The 26,824-nt window shown below is 38.3% G+C and overlaps 1 protein-coding gene across 2 annotated transcripts in view; it reads left to right on the top strand.

The window, feature by feature from the left end:
* Positions 1-26,354, top strand: part of MCF2L2 (MCF.2 cell line derived transforming sequence-like 2) — a 287,120-nt gene extending 260,766 nt beyond the window's left edge. The window contains exons 29-34 of one of the 2 annotated variants that reach the window (XM_075202198.1): positions 914-985; positions 8,708-8,823; positions 9,008-9,120; positions 16,374-16,474; positions 18,072-18,245; positions 25,859-26,354. In XM_075202198.1, the coding sequence (XP_075058299.1) occupies positions 914-985; positions 8,708-8,823; positions 9,008-9,120; positions 16,374-16,474; positions 18,072-18,245; positions 25,859-25,962 (680 nt within the window). In that variant the 3' untranslated portion in view covers positions 25,963-26,354. The remainder of the gene's footprint in view (positions 1-913; positions 986-8,707; positions 8,824-9,007; positions 9,121-16,373; positions 16,475-18,071; positions 18,246-25,858) is intronic. The other variant, XM_075202199.1, reaches the window with a different exon arrangement.
* Positions 26,355-26,824: the final 470 nt, after the last annotated feature.

Genomic DNA, 26,824 nt, shown 5'->3' with positions numbered 1-26,824 from the left:
CCACTAGTAAGCAGATAGCAGTTGCTGACAAGTTAGTACTCTGGTCATTACTACATATGCAAGTGCAGGATTTTATTTTTCTATTGGATAAAATTATATACAGAATGCAAACAAGGCTATATGGGCATGGATTACTATGGAAAGAACAACGCCTACAATATTTAACCCATATTTTCAGATTGCATTCCCAGAAAAAGACAGTTTTATTTGTCATAACATGCCATTAATGCTTACACAATGTATGTGTAATTAGGCACTGTAATGTATTCCCAAATAAGCCTTATGTATGAAATGCAGTCAAATAAATTCCAGGAATTACAATCCTGTTGGATCCCCTGCAAAAAAACAATACGAATGAATATTGTTCTAATAGTAGGTATATTTTAATTCTATATTTAATTATTTATTTTATTATGTTATTATTTTTTAGCTGTTAACTGCAAATGTCTTGATTTTGCTTACTAATAGTCCCCTAAAGCATGAACAATACAATAGTATTACTGTATGTCATGGTTATAAAAAGTATGTAACATGCATTTTTGTTAAGTATATTTGGGGTAATTTCACTACGCGATGGTTCCAACCAACCGCTGATTCTCTGCGCTTTGGCATAATTTTTTTTAAAACTATGACTAAATTCGAGAATTGGTGTTTATACTCAATGGTGTGTAAACATCTGATAAGAACAACATGACATATGGAATATATTAGATCTGTTAAAGATGTCTTTAAAACATATTAAAAGATTCCAGCTTCAAAAATGTAGCAATGCATGTCTTGTTAATGGTTATTCATGGCCAAAGGACAACTTTGTGGCATATAGGTATTTTGCATGTTGTTTTTAATCTATTATGTCCTCACAGTTCCTGTATTCAGCAATATGACACATTTTCCACATTTGTAAACTTAATAGGTCCAATTGGTCCAGATGTGAAAACAAAGAGGCATGAAATAAAGAGTGACCCAACACCACTGGGTCTTGAAGGTATAAGTTTTGTGGTCTTGCATGTCTGTTTTGGCAAGGTTCATAGTCATCTGTTTTTTTTTTGTGGAATTGTGTTGGCTTGTTCTTTTGGTTTAGACATTATACATTTTATACCAACCTTTCCAGGAAATTTTGCCATACGTAATTTGTACTAAATTTACAATATATATATCTATATATCACAACTTGCGTTTAATAAAAAGTGCACGTAACTTGCATGCACATCAGCCTACATTCAAGTACAAGCGGATCTCAAGAAACATTTCCATTTGAATATTGGTTTAAGTACGCTCTGTCTATATCTGACTTGCTGAATGCAGATAGCATTATATGAACATGCATATGTGCAATATAAAGTCCCTTCAGAACGTATGCCCAAAAAGTTCTAGTAAATAAATTGACAATTCTTAATACTATAATCATTAATAAAAATACATTTAAAAAAAGTTTTTTTATTTTATTTATTTACATGAAATACATATACAATTCAGGATGTTCTTAATGCGTAGTGTACATAAAATGCATTTTTATAGTGTCTCTTACTTGCAAACACATGTCCTGGCATGCATATGTGTCAGTCATCACTATCAGTCAGCACTTACACCTGACCTGTAGATGGTGCAAGTGATACGGCTAAAAAATACGTATGTAAGAGATGACCTGAGCTTGAATCGGACAAATGCGCTCGGACCTCGGCATGCCCTTACTGTACATTGTCCACATGCGTCCGCCCTGTGCCTCACTTTTTCCACCATTCAAGTTGCAGGCAGTCGGATGTTGCGCTTTGACATGATTATTATTATTATCTTTTTATTTATAAGGCGCCACAATAGGTCTGCAGTGCCGTACATTACATATACAGAACGCAATTGCATGCAATTGCGTTCACTGGCATAAGGTCAGTTTGAACATGCGCAGAGAAATTTCACTCAAAATACAGCAAGCAATGGAACTTATGACCGGAGATGATTCAGGCCCATTATGTATACATTTTTTATACTGCACATGCGTTCATCTCCTAAAGCATGTCCACGTACTTTGTGAAAAGTCCAACGCATTTCCAGGGTCTAGTTTGCAATGATATTATGTCCCTATAGCATCACAGTGGTGCTACTACTAGATTTTTTCAGATTGCTATGACACTTGAGCATGGCAACCATATCAGTTATTAACCATCGGGGACCCCAGGAAGGCATTATGACTGGAGAAAAGCCAGGAACACTCCTCAATCCCAAAATGCAATTAAAATTAGACACAGAATTAATGAATAACTAACTCTACCCAGGAGATCTCCACCATGTTATGGGATACCCAAAAGCTTGTGATGTGGAGCAAGAACTTCCGCTTATGCTAAAAACATTAGGATGCAAAAAACAAATGATCTTTCAGACCAAATTAAGCTTCTTGACATTACACATAAAACTTCCGGATCCAGGGGTAACTATGCCAAGTTGTTAGCTGTTAGAGTTGAATCTTTTGTTGTCAACTAGTGGAGAAGATGCCCTTAAATAGCTTAACCAAACCTTTTACGAATAGTGTGACAGGGCAGAGAGAATTTTAGCTTCCAGGCCAGAATGTCGCAGCAGCATTCTATACATTAAAACCCCCTCAAGGAAGATTACTCATGAACCCAAACATGTTACCGGTGTATTTGTCAATTTTTACAAAAAGCTCTACACCTCCATTAAAAAACACCAGTTATACCCCCTAACCAGGGAGACGACCCAGAATTCCTGATGCATCGCTGACTACTTCAGAAATGATGTCTTGCTCTCTCTGTCCTTCCCTCATATCTGCTGCCAAACCCGTTTAAAATTCAACATTTGGGTCAATTTCGGGCTATAAGATAATTATTACAAAGCGAAAGCCCTTCCCCTCCACATATCAATACCACTTCTACAAACCAACTACAACTTTGCCTGGAAGCACGATAAGATAAAAGACTGCATAATTTACATCACTCCTAGTTGCAGTACCCTATATAAGGGACATTATTACCAAATACATGTTTCAATCAAAGCAAATCTCTTTCAATGACAAAAAATGTTTATATAATGTCTAGGTAGAATCGTGATATTTGAAATGACTCAACTGCCACAACTTTTTCCAAACCTTACCGGTCTGTGTAACTGGATCCACACTGGCCCAGATACACAGATGCTTCATACAATTTGATCAAAATTCCTAGAACAAGCTTCCTCACCCTCCATGCCTGACCACTAATTGGGGAATTGTCTTCCCAAACATCACATCATATCAACAACTAGCTTTTCACCTGAGTCAGTAGATTGGTATGCTCCTACATGCACTTTAAGGTATATTAATTTAGATACTTCTTATTGTGATGCATTCTTCCTATATTCTGTGCTTGGGATTCTGTAAAAAAGAAAAAGAAAAGAAAAAGGCCTCTCTCATCCTGACAGCTCTATTTTAACCTCTCCACTTTTCCCTGTCCCCTCACTCCTTTTTGGGACAACCCTAAGCAACTCAGGTCCCTCTGAGCACTTTTCAACAAAAATGTTGCTTCCCTGATGCAGAATCCTATGACTACCTCCAGGTTAGAGATATATGAAAGTGGTCTGCGGGATTGCTTGTTTTTTTGTCATAGTAACTCCAGTTAAGACATTTTATTAACTCCCTTCCTATTTCTATAATTACCAGACCCATGACTAAATTTGAGGCAATTTGTCACCACACTTCTGTAACAAAAAGCAGGATCTTCATGATTTATAATCTACTCCTTTCAGCCAAGCACTGCTATAACCGGAAACATGAGCTTAACTAGGAGGCGGATCTAGGCAAGGATCCAGAGGATCCTTTGTTTACGTGATAGTTGATGACATTTATGCTTTACTTTTTCCTGTAAGTGTAAAATGTTTGTACTCTAGCCTGATCACTATTGCTATTCCTTATTATAATGTTCTGTTAATGTTCTGATGCTCACATTGTTTCTATCTCTTTAGAGTGAAAATAAAATGATAAAAAAGTAAGGTAAATGTATAGAAATAACAATTAACACACTACTCACATTATAAAAAAAAAGTTAAAAATAACTATGCATGCCAGAAATGCAATACAAAATACATTTGTTAGGATATACTTACAATACTAATAGATTGCACAAAAAAGTGTTTTTACATTTCTATGTTCTCATTTGGCTGCCAGTACAATAATTAAAAAACACACAGAAAACCACAATAGTGAGTTATTTGTTTTTCACCTGGTTTTTGCACAGACAGCATAAAATCTGCATAGTCTGAATAAATCATTACGGTAAAAAAACAAAAACAAATCTGAGAACTTACTCTATAGAGACCTCAGAATAAAACATTTGCAGTTGAGGTTCATTAGAAGAGCGTCAGCATACGGTGTGATTAATGGTAGGTGGACATTTCCACCAGGGAAATAACTATATAGGGCATTTCAAATATTTCTAAGTGCAAGATTTGATACTGGTTTGAATACATGGAAATACTAGTCTAATGAGAACTTTATGCAGAGTATCATACAGACCTGTACAAAAGATTTAACATTATAGTCCTATAGATTGTAAGTTTGCGGGCAGGGCCCTCTTACCTCTCTGTCTGTATTACCCAGTATTGTTTATTACTGTGTTTGTTCCCAATTGTAAAGCGCTACGGAATATGCTGGTGCTATATAAATAAATGCTGATATTCTTAGTGTCAGGTTAATATCATATTACAGCAGTGGTGGGTAACAGGCGGCCCTTCACCTGCAGTCCCTAGCCGGTTGCTCCCGATCTTATCAGAACAGGGGCAGACAACTTCTGCATCATGTGACCTCATCTGCACAGTGCAGGCCAGAGGAGGAGACAGTGCACTGCGCTCTTTATCTTCCTTTGTGTGGCCCCTTAGAAGCTTGTAGGGCCGCTAATGTGACGCTCCAGCTACTTCATATTACCTATTACTGTAATAGAGCTTAGAAAAATGTCAACTAATTCTGTCATTATTTCCTGGATTTTATCTAATTTACCCATGTAACAATCAGTTGGAAGTTTCATTTCTCTTCATTCTTTTCTTAGGTTTTCTGTTTCCTGTTCCTACCACACTTTATCATATCTTTTTGATCAGTGTCACCTTTTCACTTCCTCCCTTTTCAGCTTTTATCTCGCCAACATAAAGCTTCATGTTTTATGAGTGAATGTGCAGTGTACATTTTACAAGTTTCTATAAAATATTTTTAATTTTAAGAGCATCTTAAGCAACAAGGGGTTGTAAATACTTAGAGGAGCAATCAACGTGACTCTTTTATTGTACACATTGACTGTCACAGTTGATATTGACAAGAAGGTATGCAATGACTACATGCATGACTTGAATGTGTTTTTTGTCTTTTTGTTATTAGCTGTTGCATACTTTCTACATGCTTCCTATTATGAATGTTATGGATTTTGATTCTGAGATTTGTAATGCTTGTAATGTATTGAGGGAAAACACAAGAAACTGATACTTGGTATATATACTATTGCTCAAAAGACAACGAGAAAAAGAAGAATTTAAAGAAGCGCATCTGATTCATTCGGACTCCAAGTTGTCACCATACAATAATATTCGTCAGTATGTGTTAAAATTTAAACAATTTAATAAACATTAGAAACATAGGTATAAAAGAAACAATATATAAAAATACCAATTAGGAACCAGGACGATCAATTTGTGTTAACCTGTGACTTCTCCCCTTTCAGTGCACATAGGGGGAAGTTTTTATTGATCAGTTTTCAATCCCAGAGTTGTTTCAATGGCTACTTTATAAAGTCTAGAGCAATATAGCTCTCATTCGTTTGAGCAAAAAAAGTCAATTGCACATATTAATAAAATAACATAAATGCCACTATCCAGTTTGTTTTTGATTAAGCCCATTCTATTCAAGATCTGAGTAGCGTATTTTTGCGGTGTATATCCGCTGCTGTTATACACAAATTGAGCTGCTTCCGCTTTTAGTATTTCCAGTTTCCATATGGGGAAATATTACTGATCAGTTATGAACCACAATTCTATCAATGACTATGTCGGATGTCTAGAGCAATATAGTTCTCATTCAAAAACCAATTGCACATATTAGCAGAACATAAATTACCACCATCCAGTCTGTTCTTAATTAAGCCCGTTACATTCAGGGTCTGTGTACTGTGTGTTGGCGGTATAAAACCGCTGCTGTTATACACTATTTCAGCTCCCTTCGTTTTCAGAACTCCCAGCTTCCTCACAATCGGATTGTCATAGAGTGGACTTCAAACATAACTTAACTTCCTACCTTTTCTTCTGCCTCTTCCCCTCTTTCCCCTTCCCTTATCCTCCATTCCTCCTTCTCTCCCTCTCTCCCCCGTGTCTCTCTGTCTGTCTACCCCACCCCTTAGATTGTACGCTCCTTTGAGCAGGGTCTTCTCTCTTCCTGTCTTCACCACTTTTTTTAAACTCTTTATTTTTGACAACAATACAAATATAGCAACATAATTGGGAAACAGGAAAGGGGGGAGGAGTAAAAATTCCAAGAGTATACAATACGGTGTCTTCACCACTTTTAACTCTGCTCTCCAGCTACCTCGCCCTCCTCCTTGAGGACCCTCTTCCCCCCTCTGGGGGTCTCCCTGTCACCCGTGCCCTCCCTCTTGGACTCTGTCATAGGAGGACCTTCCCCTCTCCCCTCCACCGCCCCCCTAGCTGTGCTTTGAGCTCACTGAGTTACTGTGCTTATTGTTTACTGTACTGTGCTGTCTCACCTCGTATTGTAATTTTGTTTGTCCCTGTACGGCGCTACGGACACCTAGTGGCGCCCTATAAATAAAAATTAATAATAATAAAAACGTGCGTTTATCTCAATGAGAGATATGGGTCAGTTCCATAGTGGGCTAATTTGGGCTGGGCTGTCTGCATTTTTTCCTTTAAAATGTTCCTAATAGGCTGCCGAGATGAGACTCACCCCCCGGGCTAACTAACATTTGCTAGCCAGCCCCTGGCTGCTATTATATTCCTGTTCATTGTTTATCTTTTTGGGATCTGCGGAGAATCTTTAGCAGCAGCTTCTCTTTATGGAAGTTAGTATATATATATATATATATATATATTTTTTTTTATATATATGTTAGTAACAGCTCATTTTAGGTTTTATTGTGTGGGTTTCATTTTCATACCAGTACAATGCACAAATTTGACACTAGTGGGTATGAGGCCTGCTTAGGGGCATTCCTTTTTAGCGGGTTAAAGCATTTTCTTTCACACCATAGGAGTTTTACATGTAATCAGGAAGTGCTGGTATTTCGGTCTCTTACACTCCAATAGTATGCCTTTTGCACATTTCAGATGCACTTTTACAGGGAAGTACAATTTTTAAGTGTATTGTGACCAATGTAATAAAAACATTACAAGGCAGATAAGAGAAACATTAGATTGCGTCCTCTGAGGAAACCACAGCTGTGGAGAAACACGTAAGATGCTTTGAGTTGTTGGAACACAGGACGCAATCTAATGAAATTGGCTGACTATTGGATTTGGAAACTTTGGAAGTCTAAAGACTTGAGTCTCTCATTGAGATAAATTCATGTTTGAAGTCCACTCTATGATAATCCGATTGTAAGGCAACCGGGAGTTCTGAAAGCTAAGGGAGCTGAAATAATGTATAACAGCAGTGGATTTATAACGCCAACACATAGTACACAGACCCTGAATGGAACGGGCTTAATTAAGAACAGACCGGATGGTGGTGGAGAGGTCTTAATAAAAAACATACTGGATAGTGGCATTTATGTTATTTTATTAATACGTGCAATTGAATTTTTGCTCAATTGAATGAGAGCTATATTGCTCTAGACTTTATAAAGTAGGCATTGAAACAACTGTGGGATTAAAAACTGATCAATAAAAACTTCCCCCTATGTGCACTGAAAAGGGAGAAGTTACAGGTTAACACAAATTGATCGTCCTGGTTCCTAATTGGTATTTTTATATATTGTTCCTTATATACCTATGTTTCTATGTTTTTAATGTTTATTAAATTGTTTAAATTTTAAAACATACTGACGAGTATTATTGTATGGTGGCACCTTGGAGTCCGAATGAATTAGATACGGTTTTTTTCTCGTCGTCTTTTGAGCAATAAGCTTGTAGCACAACAACGTTTTAAGGAGCAGCAATCAATTCAAAAAGTATTGGACACTCTCTGGATTTGTTTTTATTTATATGTTTACAATTATTCAATACTGGAGGTATTATACTGATTGTTCAGTGCCCACAGGGATATTCCCTGTTGGGGGATATATACTATTGGTCTACATGGGGTTTTGTCATGTTATCAACAACTGGCTCCCATTAATACTGTATATATGTGGAGTGAATCACATGGGTGTGAACCAATTTAAATGATGGTTTTAGCTACATAAACTAAATATTAGGTTAGCTACCCTACAATCTAGGGTATAAATGCTCTCTCTACATTTTATTGGCTTTTTGGAACCCAAAATTTGATCATCTCTGCACACTACCAGAGACGATCTAGACAACAGCCTTGTGTATTTTTTGTTTTGTCTTTTTCTTCTAATGAAATGTCATATTATGGATTCTGACAGTCTTTCTTGCTCTCCTATCGCTGGGATTCGTCACATAATGTGAAAGAACATGTTAAAGCGTATCCTAGCATTGCAGTAGGGGATCTTTTATCATTCAAATTGAGAAATAAACTGAATATTTTATGTTTTTCTTCCTACAGGTTGGCCAAAGCATCTGAATTCCTTGGAAACGTATGAAGATTTTTCAGCTATTCCTTCCAGCAATGATGAACTTTCAAATTCTTCTGATATTGAAGAAGAAAGCACTAATACCAAAGTAATTGTAACATATTATGCACACACCTATACCACTAATTAATATTTTTCCGCCCCTAATCCCTTGTTGCCATCATCACTCAAAATCAGTGTATTTCTATATACCTTACAACCGCTGAATGATGATAATAATAATAGTGTAATATTGGTAACATGCTTATTTTTGTGTTTGTTTACCCTTGCAGGGTTCTAGCCTTTTCTGTGTTGAAAGTAGCTTTGAGACATGTTCACCTGCAGCATTTTCACTTCAACAAGGGGATGTAGTACAGTTTCAGCGGTGTGGAGAGAATGGCCAGTGGTGAGTTCTATTGTGAAATGATTTTAGTAATAAGCAGTATCAGCATGAAAAGAGTAACCAATTATAACAGCTTCTCTTAGGAAATTTGCTAGAACATTTATTAAAATCCAAACCTTGGCGGAGCGCAGGACATTTCTATATGCACAAAGACATCTAATTGTCCGCACAGGGACACAGTGAAATTCCAGGTTTTGGAACATCCTTTGGAAAATCAATCTGCTCCTAGCATTCCGGGATTTTGGGTCCAACTAGAAATGGCCTTTGTCAAGGTGTTACTTAAGTCTTGCTTTCTAACACTTTAGTACCCAACCCTGGTTTACTTATTAATTTAGTCACAAGTATGAGGAAATATTGGACTTTCTTTTTTACATGTTTATTTTATCTGCCTTGTAATGTTTTTATTACATTGGTCACAATACACTTAGAAATGTTCCACCCTGTAAAACTGCATCTGGAATGTGCAAAAGGCACGCCCGAATTACCAGGACTAACTGATTACACGTAAAACTCCTTTGGTGGGGAAGAAAAGGCTTTAACCCGCTAAAAAGGAATGCCCCTAAGCAGGCCTCATACCCACTAGTGTCAAATTTGTGCATTGTACTGGCATAAAAATGAAACCCACACAATAAAACCTAAAAGGAGCTGTCGCTAAAATATAAAGATAAAATATATACTAACTTCCACAAGGAGAAGCTGCTGCTAAAGATTCTCCGCAGATCCCAAATAGATAAACAATGAACAGGGATATTATAGCAAATGTTAGTTAGCCGTGGGGGTGAGACGCAGCTCAGCAGCCTATTAGGAACATTTTAAAGGACAGCCCAGCCCAAAGTAGCCCACTGCCCCCTGGCTAGGCAGGGGGCAGATGACCCCCTGCCCAGCCAGCCCCTGATAGCAGCACTGGTCTTGATAAGTACATTAAATAATTGTAAATTGAAGTATGAGGCAAATCCACTTAACCTCTAATTGAACCAAAACAAAATCAATCAAAAACTTGTTGCAATGACTAAAAGATTTGAAGTTTGGTGAGCAATTAAATACATACTTGCCAACTCTCCCGGAATGTCCGGGAGACTCCCGAATTTCGGGTGAGTCTCCCGGACTCCCGGGAGAGTGTGGCAATCTCCCGCATCTACCCGAATTTGGGCCAAAATGCCTAGATTATCTGGGAATCGCAGCATTTGGCCCCGTCCCCGCTGTAAAATGATGCAATTTGCGTCATCATGTCACGGGGGCGGGGCCAAAATGACGCAATTTTGGAGCCCCGCACGCCCACCTGTCCCAGGGAGGCTCCCTGACACCAACTCCGAAAAGTTGGTAAGTATGATTAAATAATCCTATACATGAATTCATTTTATACCAAAGAGCTATTGGGGCTTTTTAAATACTGTTTCCTTTATGCTTAATGGGACTGGACTGTTCCTACGGAGAGATTCTTTTTCCTCTATGTTGTCAATGGGACTGAATTGTTCCTGAAGAGAGATTTGAACTCAGAACTCAGGTTCCAATCAAAACTGGATTGAAATCATTATTGAAATTATGCTGCTGTGATATTATGAAAAGATGTAACTTTTAATTTCTAATATTTATTGCATTTTTAGATACTTATACAAATTGTATTATTTATGTTATGTACATAAGACATTTGTGCACAATCACAGTTTAAGTTGACCCAGCTCATATTTAAATTTTAAATTCAAACAAAAATAAAAAAGAAGTACAGCGCTGAGAATTGTCACCTATATTTGATACAATATTCACAGTGATCACAAGTGGTAAATAAATACATTTATTAATAATGATAATAATAATAGCTGATATCAGAAAACAAATATTTCTTCAAACAAATAATTACTAATCACATGCATAGCACAATTCTTGCCATGAAAGGACCTAGAGGTAATCACTTTTAGGAAGAAGGTAACAGTAACATCATGCCGGCATATGTAAATGTAAATAGATGCTAAACACGTCAATGGAATCCTGAATCTCTGTATATAGTCAGAAACCATTGATATGTTTAGCATCTATTTACATTTACACATGCCCCAGATATGGTCAGTCACCTGTCTATAGACCAAGCTTGTCAATATTGTAACAAGATGTTCTGGTTGGTCAGACCGTTTTGTACCCACACATAATAGCTCTCTAATTCTGTTTGATTTGTTCATATATGTGGAACAGGGATGAGGAAACAAAATTGTGTTTTGAAAAATAGGGATAAAAAAATAAAAATCACATAGGATAACTGGAACAAGCCAGGAAATGATTAATCTGCACATTTCCAAAGCTGATGGTGTTAAATTATTGTAGATTTTAAGGAAACTTTCAAATGCCAATGTTTGTGTTCAGTGTATCTGGCGCGATGGAATCCATCATGTGTGCTTCCTGGATTTATATAACCTGCTATGAATGTCTGCCACAATTATACCCACTTCACACTGGCTGGACGCACTATACCATGGAAGAATACCTCCGAACATTTACAATCTTGAAAGCTGGACAAAATAAGCCATGCCCCCATTCTGCCCAAAAATGGACACATTTGTAAAACTCCACCCACTTTCCTTGTAAGCCCTGCCCCTTTCACTGTCTGCAAATCGGGATGTCCCTCCAAAATCGGGACCATTGGCAGGTATGGGGAAGCATACCCAGTTCCTTCTAGAAATCCTGTAGTCACTCATACCCCATTCATACTGCACCAAAATCCCGGGTCTTGGTGCAGTATGAATGGTACAAGTCAAAAATCCCGGGTCTAAAAACCCGGGATTTATCGAGGGGTAATTCCCGGGTCGGACCCGGGTTGCCTGCACTATGAATGGTGCAACCCGGATTTTTCAACCCGGGTTGCACAGAAAACAAGATGATTGGCTGTCTGCCTGTCAGTGAATCATGAAGAACTGTGGGGCAATGGTGAGGGGTATGTTTTATATTACAGATATGTGTGCAGCATATCTCACAGTGATTCTATTGTGCTGTGTACATACATTTTTTGGAACTGAAGGTGACCTCTCAGTTTTCTTTATTCTTTATTAAAAGGGGAAAGAGTAAAATGTAGTAATTGGGTTTGGATAGTGAGAAAATTAAGAACATCAACCAGAATAGAGCTACAAGTACACTAAATTTGGAATATAAGTAGTATATAAAGGTCATCAACAATTAAAGGTCATTTAGCCAGTCCCTGCAGCTGTATAATGCTCATTCTTCAGCCACAGAGGGGTCACAAAGAAGAAAGCTCAATGTACATGTCAAGTTGCTGCCTCGTTTTATTACCATAGAGTAAAATTAAATTCTAAGCACCAATAGTTATTATCCCTGCACCTTTAAATCACAATATCTTGCCAAAATGAATTGTCAAGGCGTGTTGGAAGGCTGGCCTGAGAGTATGTTCTGCTGCAGTCTACACATTGGTCACACCTTCTTACCATACCTTTTTGTAAATATTGTGCAGGAATCCGAATGACAAGTTCAGTCGCTGAGTGATGAAGAAAGGTACTTAGATCCCAAATACTATACACATTATTATATTGATTGCGTGAATCATCACATCCCCAGATTATGAGACATATAAATGCTTTGTTCCAGCATTAACCAGTCACCTTTCAATGACATCACCATTTTTCAGCCAATGAAAACTGCTCTAGTGATGACTCCCACAAATTGCCAGAGCACAGACTTGTGCAGTATGAATGGGGTCAACCTGGGAAATTCCCGGGTCCGAGGTGCAGTATGAATGGTGTTTCTGAGCTGGGACACTCAGAGCCCCGGCAAAAACCCGGCTTGAAAAACCCGGGATATTACCGGGGTGGCAGTATGAAAGTGGTATCAGATAAATACAGTTAGAAACAAATAAGAGTACATTTATTGTAATGAAAACAATCACTAGAATTCTATATAAACAGTAAATACATGCCAGACAGGTTTACCACCTTATCTGCCCTTGCCCCACTACCTTAAGGAGCTTCAGTCACCTGGATGTCCTGACTTGCACTGGGCCTGACAATATCATCATCATCATCATCACCATTTATTTATATAGCGCCACTGATTCAATACTGATTCCGCAGCGCTGTACAGAGAACTCATTCACATCAGTCCCTGCCCCATTGGAGCTCACAGTCTAAATTCCCTAACGTACAGACAGACAGAGACTAGGGTCAATTTTGATAGCAGCCAATTAACCTACTAGTATGTTTTTGGAGTGTGGGAGGAAACCGGAGCACCCGGAGGAAACCCACGTAAACACGGGGAGAACATACAAACTCCTCACAGATAAGGCCATGGTCGGGAATTGAACTTATGACCCCAGCGCTGTGAGGCAGAAGTGCTAACCACTAGGCCACCGTGCTGCCTATGTCCGAGCTTCTCTCCCTGTCCCGAAGTCGCTTAGGGCTCACTCTACCAGGGCGGTTGGTGCGTCATGGGCGGCGCGCCCTGGTGCTTTGGCGGAGCAGCTATGCAAGGCGGCCACATGGTCATATCTCCTCTGCTCAGTCCAGCAGAAACCGAGACTACAATGCTGGAGATCGTCCCAGGATGGAAACAAAATCAGCAGCAACCAACCCCCTGTGTCTAACTCTTTCCTCTATACCCTGTAGTTTTCCCATGCTCCAGGGGTGGTTAAGGGGTGGCCTTAGATAGGGGGATCCTCTGAGAGTGGCTGTCTGTCAAAAGGGGCTGTTACAGGGCTGTCCCTTCTCATCCCAATACATCCCTTGGTCCCCTGCTAGGCTAACACCAAGTTGTCTGGTTAGAGATAATGGGGACATACTCAGGTTAATTAAGGGGCAAGGCCAAGATGATTACGTGACACTCCCAGTATTAACCCCTTATAAGCTTTTTCAGCAAGGACTAGTTTCCCGCTGATCAGGACTTCCTGTAAAGAAAGGAGGGGAAATGAATACAGCTAAAGCCCCTCCTGATCCTTACCTGTAACCCACCTGGCTTCAATTTAATAACAATGTAACAGTATCATTGCAATGTCAACAATATACATTTTTACAATGAGTAACACAGTGAAAAAGTCACCTATGTAGGTTTGGCTACAATGTCTCCTTAACCACATGTAATCAGACACTGCACTTGCACTGTGGTGAGCTGGGAAACATTAACAGAGCTATAAAAAGTACATGTTGTTATACTGCACATTTTGTGAGAAACAAGGGACAGGTTGATTAAGGTGATATCAAACTTATTTCATCGCGATGTGTGTAGAGTTTGTTCTCCCTGTGTTTCCGTGGGTTTCCTCGGGGTGCTCCGGATGCCCCCTACATGCCATACACATACGGATAGGTAAATTAGCGCTCCACTGGGGCAGGGACTGCTGAGAATAAATAAGTTATGTAAAGTGCTACATAATATGTAGATACTACATAAATAGCTGTTAATAAGTATACAAGGCGTTTCAGAAGAGTTCAGACGTGTTTCCGGTCTATTGTTCAGATATTAATATCTTTGGATGTAAAAATCATGGAACAATCATGTGTGGTGTGCATCTGATCATTATAATTTGTTATAAAAGATACCTATAATGTATGGAGAAGAAGTTAATACATATTTAAAATATGCTTAGAGTTGAAATGTAGGCTTGTAAATTGTCCCCAGCTTAAGGTAACACTGCCTAATGCTTTTTGAGCATGAGAAGCCTTTGGAAACCTTAGTTCAAAGAAGAAATATTCTTTGCTATACTTTGGGGTCTGATTTGTTTTTTAGGCATAAAACCAAACAATTCATAAAAAATGACAATAGATAGTACAATTCTGAGAGTATCCACCAAGAAAATTCATATATTAAAAATGGTGACATATTTCTGTATTGTGTATCAATAAAGATAGCAAAAGAAACATCCAGTATAATATAAAAGATAATACAGAAAATCTACAAAATACCAGCATCTGACACGAGTTTCTGTATTTTCTAGATTTTCTGTACTATCTACTATATTATTGTGGGTGTTTTTATCATACTGCACCCTGGTATTTTATGTGTATATAAGTGCTGGTGGCTAGTCACAGCACTGTACTATCTATTGTCTTTTTTTGTGAATTGTTTTGAAGTCCTCATATTCTTTGTACAGCAGCGGGACTTGTTCATTCCACCACTTTGGTTCTATCTACGTTGCGCCATCAGGAGTTTTTTCCTTATTGTATAACCAAACAAACTACTATTTATGCTCCAAGATCAGAGATGTGTATGAAATTACTGTTGATGTATATGTTTTGTTTTTTTTCTCCTTTTATATTTTGTAACTGTTGAATGTTTAAATGCCATTTTTTATACCCCTTCTTTATGTATAAGCATTGTACCTTTTCTATCACAGCTAAAAACTTGAATACTTTGTGTGCTTGAAGCTGTACCCTAATTCAAACCACTTCCTTAAAGAATAACTGTTGCTTGACTGTGTTAACTCTTGAAGTGCTGGATAGCAGTTTGCCAAATTGTATGTGTACTAAATTTTGTAGGGTGCTCCAAAAGGTACACATGTTAACTCTCTTTAGGTGGTGGCAGCATTTTATAGTTTTGTATTGGCCTACTCAGTTACTAAAGCTAGGTACACACTATAGAAATTTCAACCAGCTTTTTATGCCGAGTGATTTTACATGCAGTCGATGGTCCGATCACTCGGTCCATGGACTGCATACACACTAGCCTTGATTAGGACGATAAAGGGAAGAGCGGACGTCCCTTTAGCGACTTTTTACAGCCATGTTGTCGTGAGCAATGACTGTAATTTCGTACTCACTGTTGTGGATCGGTCGGAAGTTTATACACACTACACAACGGAAACGAGATTGGAAGGAAAATATTTAACGGTACGACCAACCAAATGAGACGACAATCGTCCATTTGGGCAGACTTTCGACCATTGTGTCACTACACACACTGACCCGACTTTTGAACGAGCGGTCGTATGTCGGCTGATTGAGCTGATTATTGGACGAAAACCGTGTAGTGTGTACCTAGCTTTAGCTTTGTAACCTGTGTGAATATGAGGGAAAGTTTGGGTGGAAAGTGATTAAGTCTCTGTGCGTACAGAGAGTGCGAACATGAGAACAATATTTACTCTGTGTCATTTGAGGGCACTCAATCTATGCATTTGCTTCAGTTTCACTTCCTTACCTGTTTTCTCTGCTCGTTGGTTGGGGGCTACCCCATTCTGCCTGAGCTGACATGTCCACTTTACTTTCAGTTTTTGTGCATCATCTTTCTCTGAAGTATATGTAGCTAAACTGATCAACTTGTTTTTCTTTTAGGTTGGTGAAAGAACTAGTTTCAAAACGGAAAGCCTGGGCACCTTCTAGTATATTAACACCAATAATTTCTGCTAATATCTGCCATAAAGATAACAGTACAGGTAATTATCTCACACATCACCAACACTTCCCTACAACTGTGGTGATTACAAACAGAATCAAGTGTGTGTGGTTTTTTTTGTTTATTTTATATAGGACCAAAATGTACTCAGATCATTATCAGAGAAAAGTTAGATATGAATCCTCACATTGCGGTTATGTTTGGCAGCACATTGCATTGCATTGAATTATTGTTCTGTAGCTATATAAGTCTAACTGCAGTGGCTGCAGAAGAAAAATAGATGACAAATGTACTCATATTAAATCTATTTTTCACCACAAATATTAATATAAATTGATGCTGATAGGTGAAAATCTAAATGTAAGCTATGAAATGTGTTATTGGATGGTATAACCAGTAATTCTGGCCATACCCAGGCAGATCAGGTTGGTCAAATTGGTTGGTTTGCATCACATTGGTCTGACATCGCTCTATGGGGCATATTCAATTGTTGGCGTTTCCATCGTCGTTAAAAATATTACCGTTATTACGGTACTTCTAAGTCGGATTTTAGCTCGCAGCTCCCTGAAATCCAGCGTTACAGGTACCATAATAACAGTAATTACACACACTATTAACGCAATGACGGTAATAGTGCGCACGCCGCGTTACTTTTCCGTGTAACGCCAACAATTGAATATGCCCCTATGTGTAGAGAGGTTTCACTGTCGCTCCAATTGTCTGGAGTTTAATTGCACTCAGTGATATATGCAAATATATTATTCTTTTTTTTTATCTGTGGGGTGCAACCACTAACTTAGTCATAATTGAATAAAAAGAAGAAGAAAGAAGTTAGTTCAAAAGTAGTACACAAGCAACTCCTTAATATATATTTTTTCATTAGTATTGGAAACGTCTCATTGTTATTTTTAAACATAACTTTTATTAATTGATATTAAAATAATATAGATAAAAAACTATGCAATATGCAAAAAATATATGTGCAAGTGATTAAACAGAAAATGTGTATTAAAATTGCTGGATACACTTCAATTGTCTCGTAATTAATAGAGGATTTTATACTCTAATTGATGAATCAGTATATTTAAATTCATAGAAGCTCACTATCCCTTTAGGGACATACTGCCCAGTGATATTCTATGATTGAGAACTCTCCATAGTCCTTATTATCACAACATAGGCATATCTAAATAGTTACTGTGTAAGTACAATGTTCTGTTCATGTAAATAGTACCTATTATTGTTTCTTCTGTTGGATTGCTGCCAAGGAGTGCTTAATTATACCCTGCAGATATATTTCCTACTGCATATTAATTCTTGCTTCAAATATATCGGGAGTCTGCAACATTTAAGTTTGCAGCTGCAACAGGGAGTAGAAGCTAATAGCCTTCTGCAGAGTCGGACTGGCAGATCGGGCAATGCAGAAATCTGTGGGCCCCAAATCTGGATAGCTCAGTCCCCTTCCATACAAAGCGCGTGGCCACAAAACCCCTCCAAATGTAAGTTGTTACCTTGCTTCAGTTTCACTTCCATGCCTGTCTTCTCTGCTCATTGGTAGGGGGCTTCCTCCTTCTGCCTGAGCTGCCTATAGCAAGATACAGTCTTAAGTCTCAGTGAGTTATGATTGGCTCTTGCAGGCATTGCTGCCGACAGCTCAGGCAGTGAGTTCTCACTATGCGGAGCTCCCTACATCAGAGAGCTGTCACAGTCTACAGAGCTCAGCTCAGGAGCAGAAGAGGATGACATATGCCCTCCTGACCCCACAGAAAGACCAGCAGAAAGAGAGACGCTCTCCCATCTTCTAAAGGAAGGTAGGAACAGTGTCATTTACATATACATTTATTTCTGAGTCTGTGGTTAGATCGAGGCTGTCTGACAGTGGCATGACATCAGTTGGGGTCACTTATGTGAGGCATAATATAAATTGGGGGTACTTATGTGGTGCATAATGTGAATTGTGAGCACTTATGTGGGGTATAATTTGAATTGGGGGCATAACTGTGCCATAAAATGAACTGAGGACAGTACTGTGGTATACTATGAACTGGGTACATTAGTGTGGCATAAAATTAATTGGGAGCATCATTGTGGCATAATATGAACTGGGGGCATTACTGTGGCATAATATGAATTGGGGGTGTAACTATGTGGCATGATATGATTTGGGGTTGCAACTATGTGGCATGATATTAATTGGGGGCACATCTATGTGGCATGATATGATTTGGGGGCGCAACTATGTGTCATGATAGGAATTGTGGGCGCAACTATGTGTCATGATAGGAATTGTGGGCGCAACTATGTGGCATGATAGGAATTGGGTGCGCAACTATGTGGCATGATATGAATTGGTGAGACAACTATATATATGTATGTACATATATATATATGTGGCACAACTGGCACAACTGGGCTTCACTCGATTTTGGCTGGCACACTGATAGACAAGGGTTGCCTACCCCTGCTGTAATTGTTAGTTATACCCTATTCATACTGCACCAAAATCCCTGTTTTTTTCCGGGGCGAGCTCAAACGAGCCGTGTCTTGGTGCAGTATGAATGGTACAAGTGAAAAATCCCGGGGGGAGGGGGGGGAGAGAGAGAGAGAGATTTTCATATTCCAGCTTTCAGCCAATGAAAAGTGCTCTGGTGATGACTCCCACAAATTGCCAGGGCAAAGAGTTTTGCAGTATGAATGGTGTTTCTGAGCTACAACGCTCCGGGCCCCTGCAAAAACCCGGCTTCAAAAAGCCGGGATAGCCTCTATCTCTAAACAGCAGATTCACCAACTGAGTGACCGTGATCCTGCTGTATATGTAGCTTAGGTAATGCGTAAAATATAAATGTTCCAAACTATCATAGTTTATTAGAGCGGCTGGAACATCTTATACTTTTAAATGATAGTCATAGACAGTTTGATTACCCCTCCTTATAGCCAAGTTTGTCATTATTTTTCCTCTTTACCACTTGATTCAGGGAACATAAGGTGATAAACTCTTCTCCCCCCCTCCCCCTTCACCCATTGTTTGTCTTCCCCTTTCCCCCCAAGCAACAAAAATAAGAAAAACAACACTCTCGTTCCTTTACAGTAACATGCCAATTTACTATGTACTGTTTCGAGTTTTCTTTTATGTGCATTTCTGTTACTTGAAGTGAAGTGTTTCACATATATGTCATATGATGTCTCACTTTCACGACTATGTTGTTTTGAAAAACTTTAATAAAAATTTACTTTTCAAAAAAATAAAAATATATATAAATGTTAAAATTACTGATATTTAAACAAAAAAAACTAATTATTGTGGGACCTATTCATAAATGGATTTTTGATGGGGAATAATTAAGTTACTATGATTGAGTAGAGAGTTTGTTGAAGGTATGGGCCCAGACTGTGTATTCTACCAACAATATTGAGTGGCACCCAGCTACCTGTACCTTTACATGTTGTGGTTGTCAACTAATGACATTGTGACAGTGTCAGTGGAGAGGACCCACGGGGGGGGAGCAAACCAATGAGCAGGAGAGCAAACAAGAAGAGAAGCTCATTCGAGCCTTAATGTGAGTACTGCAGGGAAAACAGAGATGGGTGGGATTGGAGAGAAACATGGGAGGGAGGCATGTGGGGGAGGGGGGGTGTCCATTCCAGTGAGGAAGGGGCAATAGTAATGGTAATTGGTGAACTAGAAATTGTTAATAAGCTCAACCTCATCTGTAAGTGAGTTGAGATGGAGACCATTGACATTAGGCATTTGTGAAATCAAGTTAATATTGTTTGGCTGGACACATTAGTGCAGTTACTGTTCCAATTAAGCTTAGTAATATGAAATGATTGTTTTGAACTAGTTCGAAAAAATACATTGTGCAGGGTTACAGAGAACAGCAGTTTATCCTGAGTTTTCATTTTGGTTCGTGATGAGAGAGTGAATGGATCAGTGGATCTCCATTTTGACTTCTGGCCATAAAACATTACAGACATATACAAAGATATTTTAGCTTGGGTAGGCTGTAATTACCAGTTCCAAAGAGACTGACATTCATCATCAATGGAAAGTCTAAAGGGCCTATTTGTCATTGGGTGATAAGCGCATTCTCCCAATAGCAACAATAACAGACCATACTGCAAAGAGTTTTGCTGGATTTCTGATGGTGAAAAAGTATGGGAAACCTATGTACAATGGACAGCAGTGGTACAAGTACCACCACAAGTCTCTTATGGATATTGCAACCTCAGCAAGGGATAATAGGGGAAAGGTGCTTTATTTATTTAAATATTCCCCTCCACACACACACACACTGGAATCCCAGGGATTTACTTATTTGTTGACATTATTTTTTAAATTAGTTCCACTGTGTATGTGTGAACCGGCAATGCCGGGTCACGCACGTCCAAACGCATCCTGAGCTGGCTGGTAAAGCGTTAAGAGTCCCCTTACTGCTGCCAGACAGGGGACGGGGTAACTAAGTATCACTCATCTGCCCCAGAAAACTTTTATTGGCAAGCTGCAGCAATAATAGATTGAGATTTAGATATAGAAAATTATGTCCTAGGGGGACATATACTTCACTAGATTCGACTTTTATACTGAGCCATATGAGCCAGGTCTGTGGGTGCTTGGGCACTCTCAGTGATTGTGCTGCTGCTGCCCTTAACCATGTCTATGTACAGCATTTTACAGTCATGTGGAAGGAGGTTAATGTGAGAACCCCAATCATTTCAAAAAAATAGCTGCTATATACAGAACACAGAACTCTATGATGACTTCAAATACCCTTTTAATCTACAACATGGACTATATTATTCTCAATTAAAGGCGATTGATGCCATCAATTAGAACTTATATCACACCACCATTTGTAGGGATAATAGTTACAGGAGGTTATACATATATTGAAATTCCTTGGCTATATGGCCACATCCTCTGTATCTTGTAATAGCCTTATAGTATACGAAGCTTACATTAATGTATTTTGATGAATTAAAAGATATTAATGTGATTGTTTTTTATTGAAGTTCAAGTTGGGTCTGCTTTTAAGCTTTTCTTAGTAGCAGGTTTTGTACCATGTTACCCTTGTGCTTGTTTTCAAACACACCTGCACACCTCACACACTAGTGTCACAATCGGGGGTTTTCCACAGGGATTATGTCTGTGAAAATCATAGCTGAAAGTCTCTGCAAAGAAATTCCCCAGCTCAAAGGAGTCTTAGGGGTCTATTTATCACCCATCGTATTTTAGTTGTCATCACGTTGATAAGAAATTATGTAACATATCTATTTATTAACATTGGTCAGCCAGGACAGCAGCTCCAATACAAGCCTGTCGTGGCAAATTGTTTATAGTAAAGTGATGAGGGGGGGTGGGGGAGAGTGGAGAGGTCAAGCTGTAGAAAATATAAAGAAGGCCACTGGTACTAAGGGGATATTTAATCCTCTAGCTCTCACCTAACTCTGAGATAAAAATAGATGCCACAATATTGAACTACAACTGTTATGTACCTACAACAAACTAATTGAATAAAATAATTCCACCATACTAGTTCACATAAATAGCTGAGATGAAGTTTAATATGTGTCATTTTTAAAATTGGCATACTCCAATTACACCTGTCTTCAAGAATATCCATACAGGCAAATGCATGTTTAATATCAGTCATGTCCAATTTGCTCCTGTTTCTACTTTTCAAAGAAATCTTTTGTTTGGTCCTTTCTGGCGCTGGCCGCTCCACTTCAACAGCGCTATTTCAGGGGGCCCCTACCATTGCATTCCTCCAGTGGGCTCTTCATGCCCCAGTCCGACACTGGCCTCCTGTGTATGCCGCTCTCACTGAGGGTGGAATGGTATTAATTCGGCATAAAGGCCTGGACGAAGCTAATTGACAGCGAAATGCGTGTTGCCGTTTTCGCTGGTTACACATTAATATTGCTATTACACTATAAGTTTCTCGTAACTTGATTACATCAGTCTTTCTCAGTCTGCAGCTAATTTAGATTATGTAGAAGTCAGGCAGTGGTGGCTTAATCTAGACAACTAGATGATAGGAAGCAATCTATGTGCTAAAATTTATGCAACATTAATACCGTGCCACCTTCTGTGAGGTTGGCATACACAAGAGGCTGTTAGCGCCTACTACCTGTTACAGCTGCAAACTTAAATGTTGAAGACTCCTGATATATTCGAAGCAAGAATTATTATGCAGTAGGAAATATATCTGCAGGGTATAATTAAGCACTCCTTGGCTGCAATCCAACAGAAGAAACAATAATAATTACTTTTATAAATACCACATAGTACTTACACAGTAACGATTTAGATATGCCTGAGCTGTGATAGTAAGGACCGTGGAGAGTTCTCAATCATAGAATATCACTGTAAAATCTCAATAAAAAGATGGTGATTATTTAGGGCGGTATGTCCCTAACTGGATAGTGAGCTTCTATGAATTTAAATTTACTGATCCAGCAATTTTAAATCACACTTTCTGTTTAATCACTTGCATAATTATTTTTTGTAAATTCCGCTGTGTTTTATCAATATTATTTTAATATCAAGTAATATCATTTATATAAAAAAAACAACAACAATGAGACGTTTCTAATACTAATGAAAACATATATATATATATATATATATATATATATATATATATATATATATATATTAATTAGGGAGTTGCTTGTGCACTACTTTTGAACTAACTAGCTCAAATCAGATTTAAGTCTGACTTGCGGAAAAAATCCAATCAGCCTGCGAACACTTTGACAAGCTTGCTTTGTAGCTAGCCATCCACTTTGCATTACATCCTGTATAATCTCATTATTCTGTTTGTCCTATGTCATCTGCTCAGTATTTTTCACATGGAACCAGACTCTTTGGCCCAATGACAGCTGTGCCCATGTTCAGGCACCTTTATATTCTCCTAGTGCTTCTCACTTAAGTGCTCAGATGTCTACTGATTTTTAGTTACTGCCTTATCAGTCAATGCTTTGATTTCTTGGGTAACTCCCTATTTGGACACAAGGGATGTGACCATGGATATTTCTAACAACAAAAGGTATCTGAATGTTAAAAACATTAAAAGAATTTCAGAAGCTTCAATCAACCTGTTTTGCTGAGCAGTGCTACCTCCATTTATAGTTGGCACTATACAGTCAAGTTAAAGGTCCTTAAGATTTTATAAATTGTAGCAGTGAGGTATATATTGCATTAACAAATTGTTCCGGAAATGTCTCATTTTGAGACATAAATATCTGTTATATATTCTGTTGCTTGTATTTTAACACAGCCCAGTGCACAGAGTATTCACATACAAACTCCCCAGGGTTTGACTGTTGTCAGGACCGTATTTAGGCTGCATATATATTTTTCCATATAAGGATACAGTAGACATTGCAACCGGTAATAACTAGTTTCATTTTACTTTCGCTACGTCTTATGGAAAGTACTTTGTGGTCTCTGGGCAGTCTAAAAGCAGTTCATAGTAAATTCTTGCTCTAAGCGGAATACAGGAGATTAAACTCTTTGCTTAGACCCAAGTCAAAACAGTTTTCACAATTTCTCTTCTTCTTTCCTGACATTATTTATATAGTGTGCTGTGTCCTCCTTTGCTTGTCAGCAAGAATATGAAGAGAAACACCATACTATTTTGTAGTGCTACAATTCTGCTGCTATCCTAGCAGTCCTCAGTTCTTCTTCAGACTTTGTAGTTTTCCAGTGGTTTCATTTATTACCTCTTTAGAAAGATCATTTATACTTTTCACATACAATATACTGGGAATAACACTCCAAAGCTATTTATATATCCCTTATAATGATTTTTTTGTTTGCTTATAGAATTCGTAAAAGGCATGGTGGGAAGTACATATCTTTAGTAGCAGTTACCATAATAATCTACCGTGGGAAAACATCATCATCATCAGCTATTTATATAGCGCCACTAATTCCGCAGCGCTGTACAGAGAATTCACTCACATCAGTCCCTTCCCCATTGGGGCTTACAGTCTAAATTCCCTAACACACACACACAGACTAGGGTCAATTTGTTAGCAGCCAATTAACCTACAACAAACTAATTGAATAAAATAATTCCACCATACTAGTTCACATAAATAGCTGAGATGAAGTTTAATATGTGTCATTTTTAAAATTGGCATACTCCAATTACACCTGTCTTCAAGAATATCCATACAGGCAAATGCATGTTTAATATCAGTCATGTCCAATTTGCTCCTGTTTCTACTTTTCAAAGAAATCTTTTGTTTGGTCCTTTCTGGCGCTGGCCACTCCACTTCAACAGCGCTATTTCAGGGGGCCCCTACCATTGCATTCCTCCAGTGGGCTCTTCATGCCCCAGTCCGACACTGGCCTCCTGTGTATGCCGCTCTCACTGAGGGTGGAATGGTATTAATTCGGCATAAAGGCCTGGACGAAGCTAATTGACAGCGAAATGCGTGTTGCCGTTTTCGCTGGTTACACATTAATATTGCTATTACACTATAAGTTTCTCGTAACTTGATTACATCAGTCTTTCTCAGTCCGCAGCTAATTTAGATTATGTAGAAGTCAGGCAGTGGTGGCTTAATCTAGACAACTAGATGATAGGAAGCAATCCAGAATGTATTTGGAGTGTGGGAGGAAACCGGAGTACCCAGAGGAAACCCACGCAAACACGGGGGAGAACATACAATCGCCTCACAGATAAGGCCATGGTCGGGAATTGAACTCATGATCCCAGTGCTGTTAGGCAGAAGTGCTAACCACTAAGCCAACGTGCTGCCCACACCAAAGTTGTGTGAATAAGGAAATGAGCACACAACTCATTAAATGCGTATGTTGCTTAGCCATCTCTAAGCGTAGAACATTTGTTTCTTATGTTGTTCTAAGCACTATACTGCTGACACTGCCTTTGTAATCAACCAGCAATGTATTCTCCCAAGACAGTTCATTATCTGTTGTATGTTGTGTAAGCATGGAGCTCATTTAATAACTTGGTTGTGAATACAAGTATCGCTTATTATGTGTTACCTTGTTCCGTATAGATTTGATAAATTGTACTACCATACTCAGCTTGTTATGTAACACCATGAATACATTATAAATAATGCTAAATACTGATATTGTGTTTTAGCAGTATGTAAATATATTTCACCCAGTCCTGCAATACATGTGAGAATGATTCATTGTGGTAAAGGAGTTAGGAGAACTTGCCTTACAATAACATCTAAACATCTACAGGTTTATGTTACGGATCATGTCTGTCATGCTATTTTGATTCTAAAGTATAGCGATAAATTGCCTAGCATAAAGATATGACCTACTTTACAGTCTATGTACTCTGAATACTGCGTCTTTAGTGTATTGCTATGAGACAGTTTATGGTGCCATTACCATCAATTCAGTGTAATAATATATTAATTGTCTCTTTATAAGCTTACAGTGACACATGTCAGATGGCAGTAGCATCTACCAGTATGAAAGAGAAAAATAATGAACGTACAAGAAGTCTTGTAGCGGAACAGAAGGCTGTAAGTTGAACACATATGAGCTGACATCTTTTTACTTATCAATGGACGTGAGCTGTAATTGAATCCAAGTTGCCTCACAGATCCTGGATCAACAGATTAGCACAAAACCAATGCTGGTTCAAGTTGTGAGGAGAAGATCTGCAGAACTCATCATTGCCACAAACCGCTTGTATGTGTTATTTACTACACTGGCCTATATTAGGTCTACAACAGAGAGGAATATGAACTATGCACTTGGCTCTCTGCAGCTTTTTGTTTTACTGTATTGACAAACATTGCTCTTGTATATTGCCATCATTTCTTATTGACTTTATTTAATGTACAGATCAAAGCTTTACTGCAGGAATGTTACACAAGCACCTTGTAAACTGTCTACAAATACAAAATCTCTGCAACTTCTTTTTGCAAGTGTTAAACATGTATTGTATCCAGATTACACTTTGACGTGTAAATAAGGGGGTGCTATTTGTACTATAATTGATTCTTCATTATTTCATGTTTTTGTACATTGCTTGTGGTTTTTCAGGAATATATTATCAATTTGCTAGAGGACAAAAAGCTAACAATGGTTATTTTGTATTGTTTAAATCTGAAGAAGTGGTTTGAAATCTTTCTAGCGTCACATTTTAAAACAATGTGAAAAAGAAAGTTACTTCTAATGGCTAGTCCAGATAGATTCCCCGCTAAATAGGCATCACTTGATACCAAACCTTTTCAAGAGATTATTGCTCACTAAAATAATATATAAAATCCTTGAAGGCAGAAATGTAATCTCATAAAGGGATACTTATATTTAGTATATAGATGTCTTCAGGATGTAAATGCGTCTCTGATAAGGCAGGTCACTCAGTGTGGTCGCAGTCACATAAAA

This window comes from Mixophyes fleayi, chromosome 3 (genome assembly GCF_038048845.1).
Source record: "Mixophyes fleayi isolate aMixFle1 chromosome 3, aMixFle1.hap1, whole genome shotgun sequence".
In the NCBI taxonomy this organism is placed as follows: Eukaryota; Metazoa; Chordata; class Amphibia; order Anura; family Limnodynastidae; genus Mixophyes; species Mixophyes fleayi.
The sequence above is the reverse complement of the archived record's forward strand: the minus strand, read 5'-3'. Positions and strand labels throughout refer to the sequence as shown.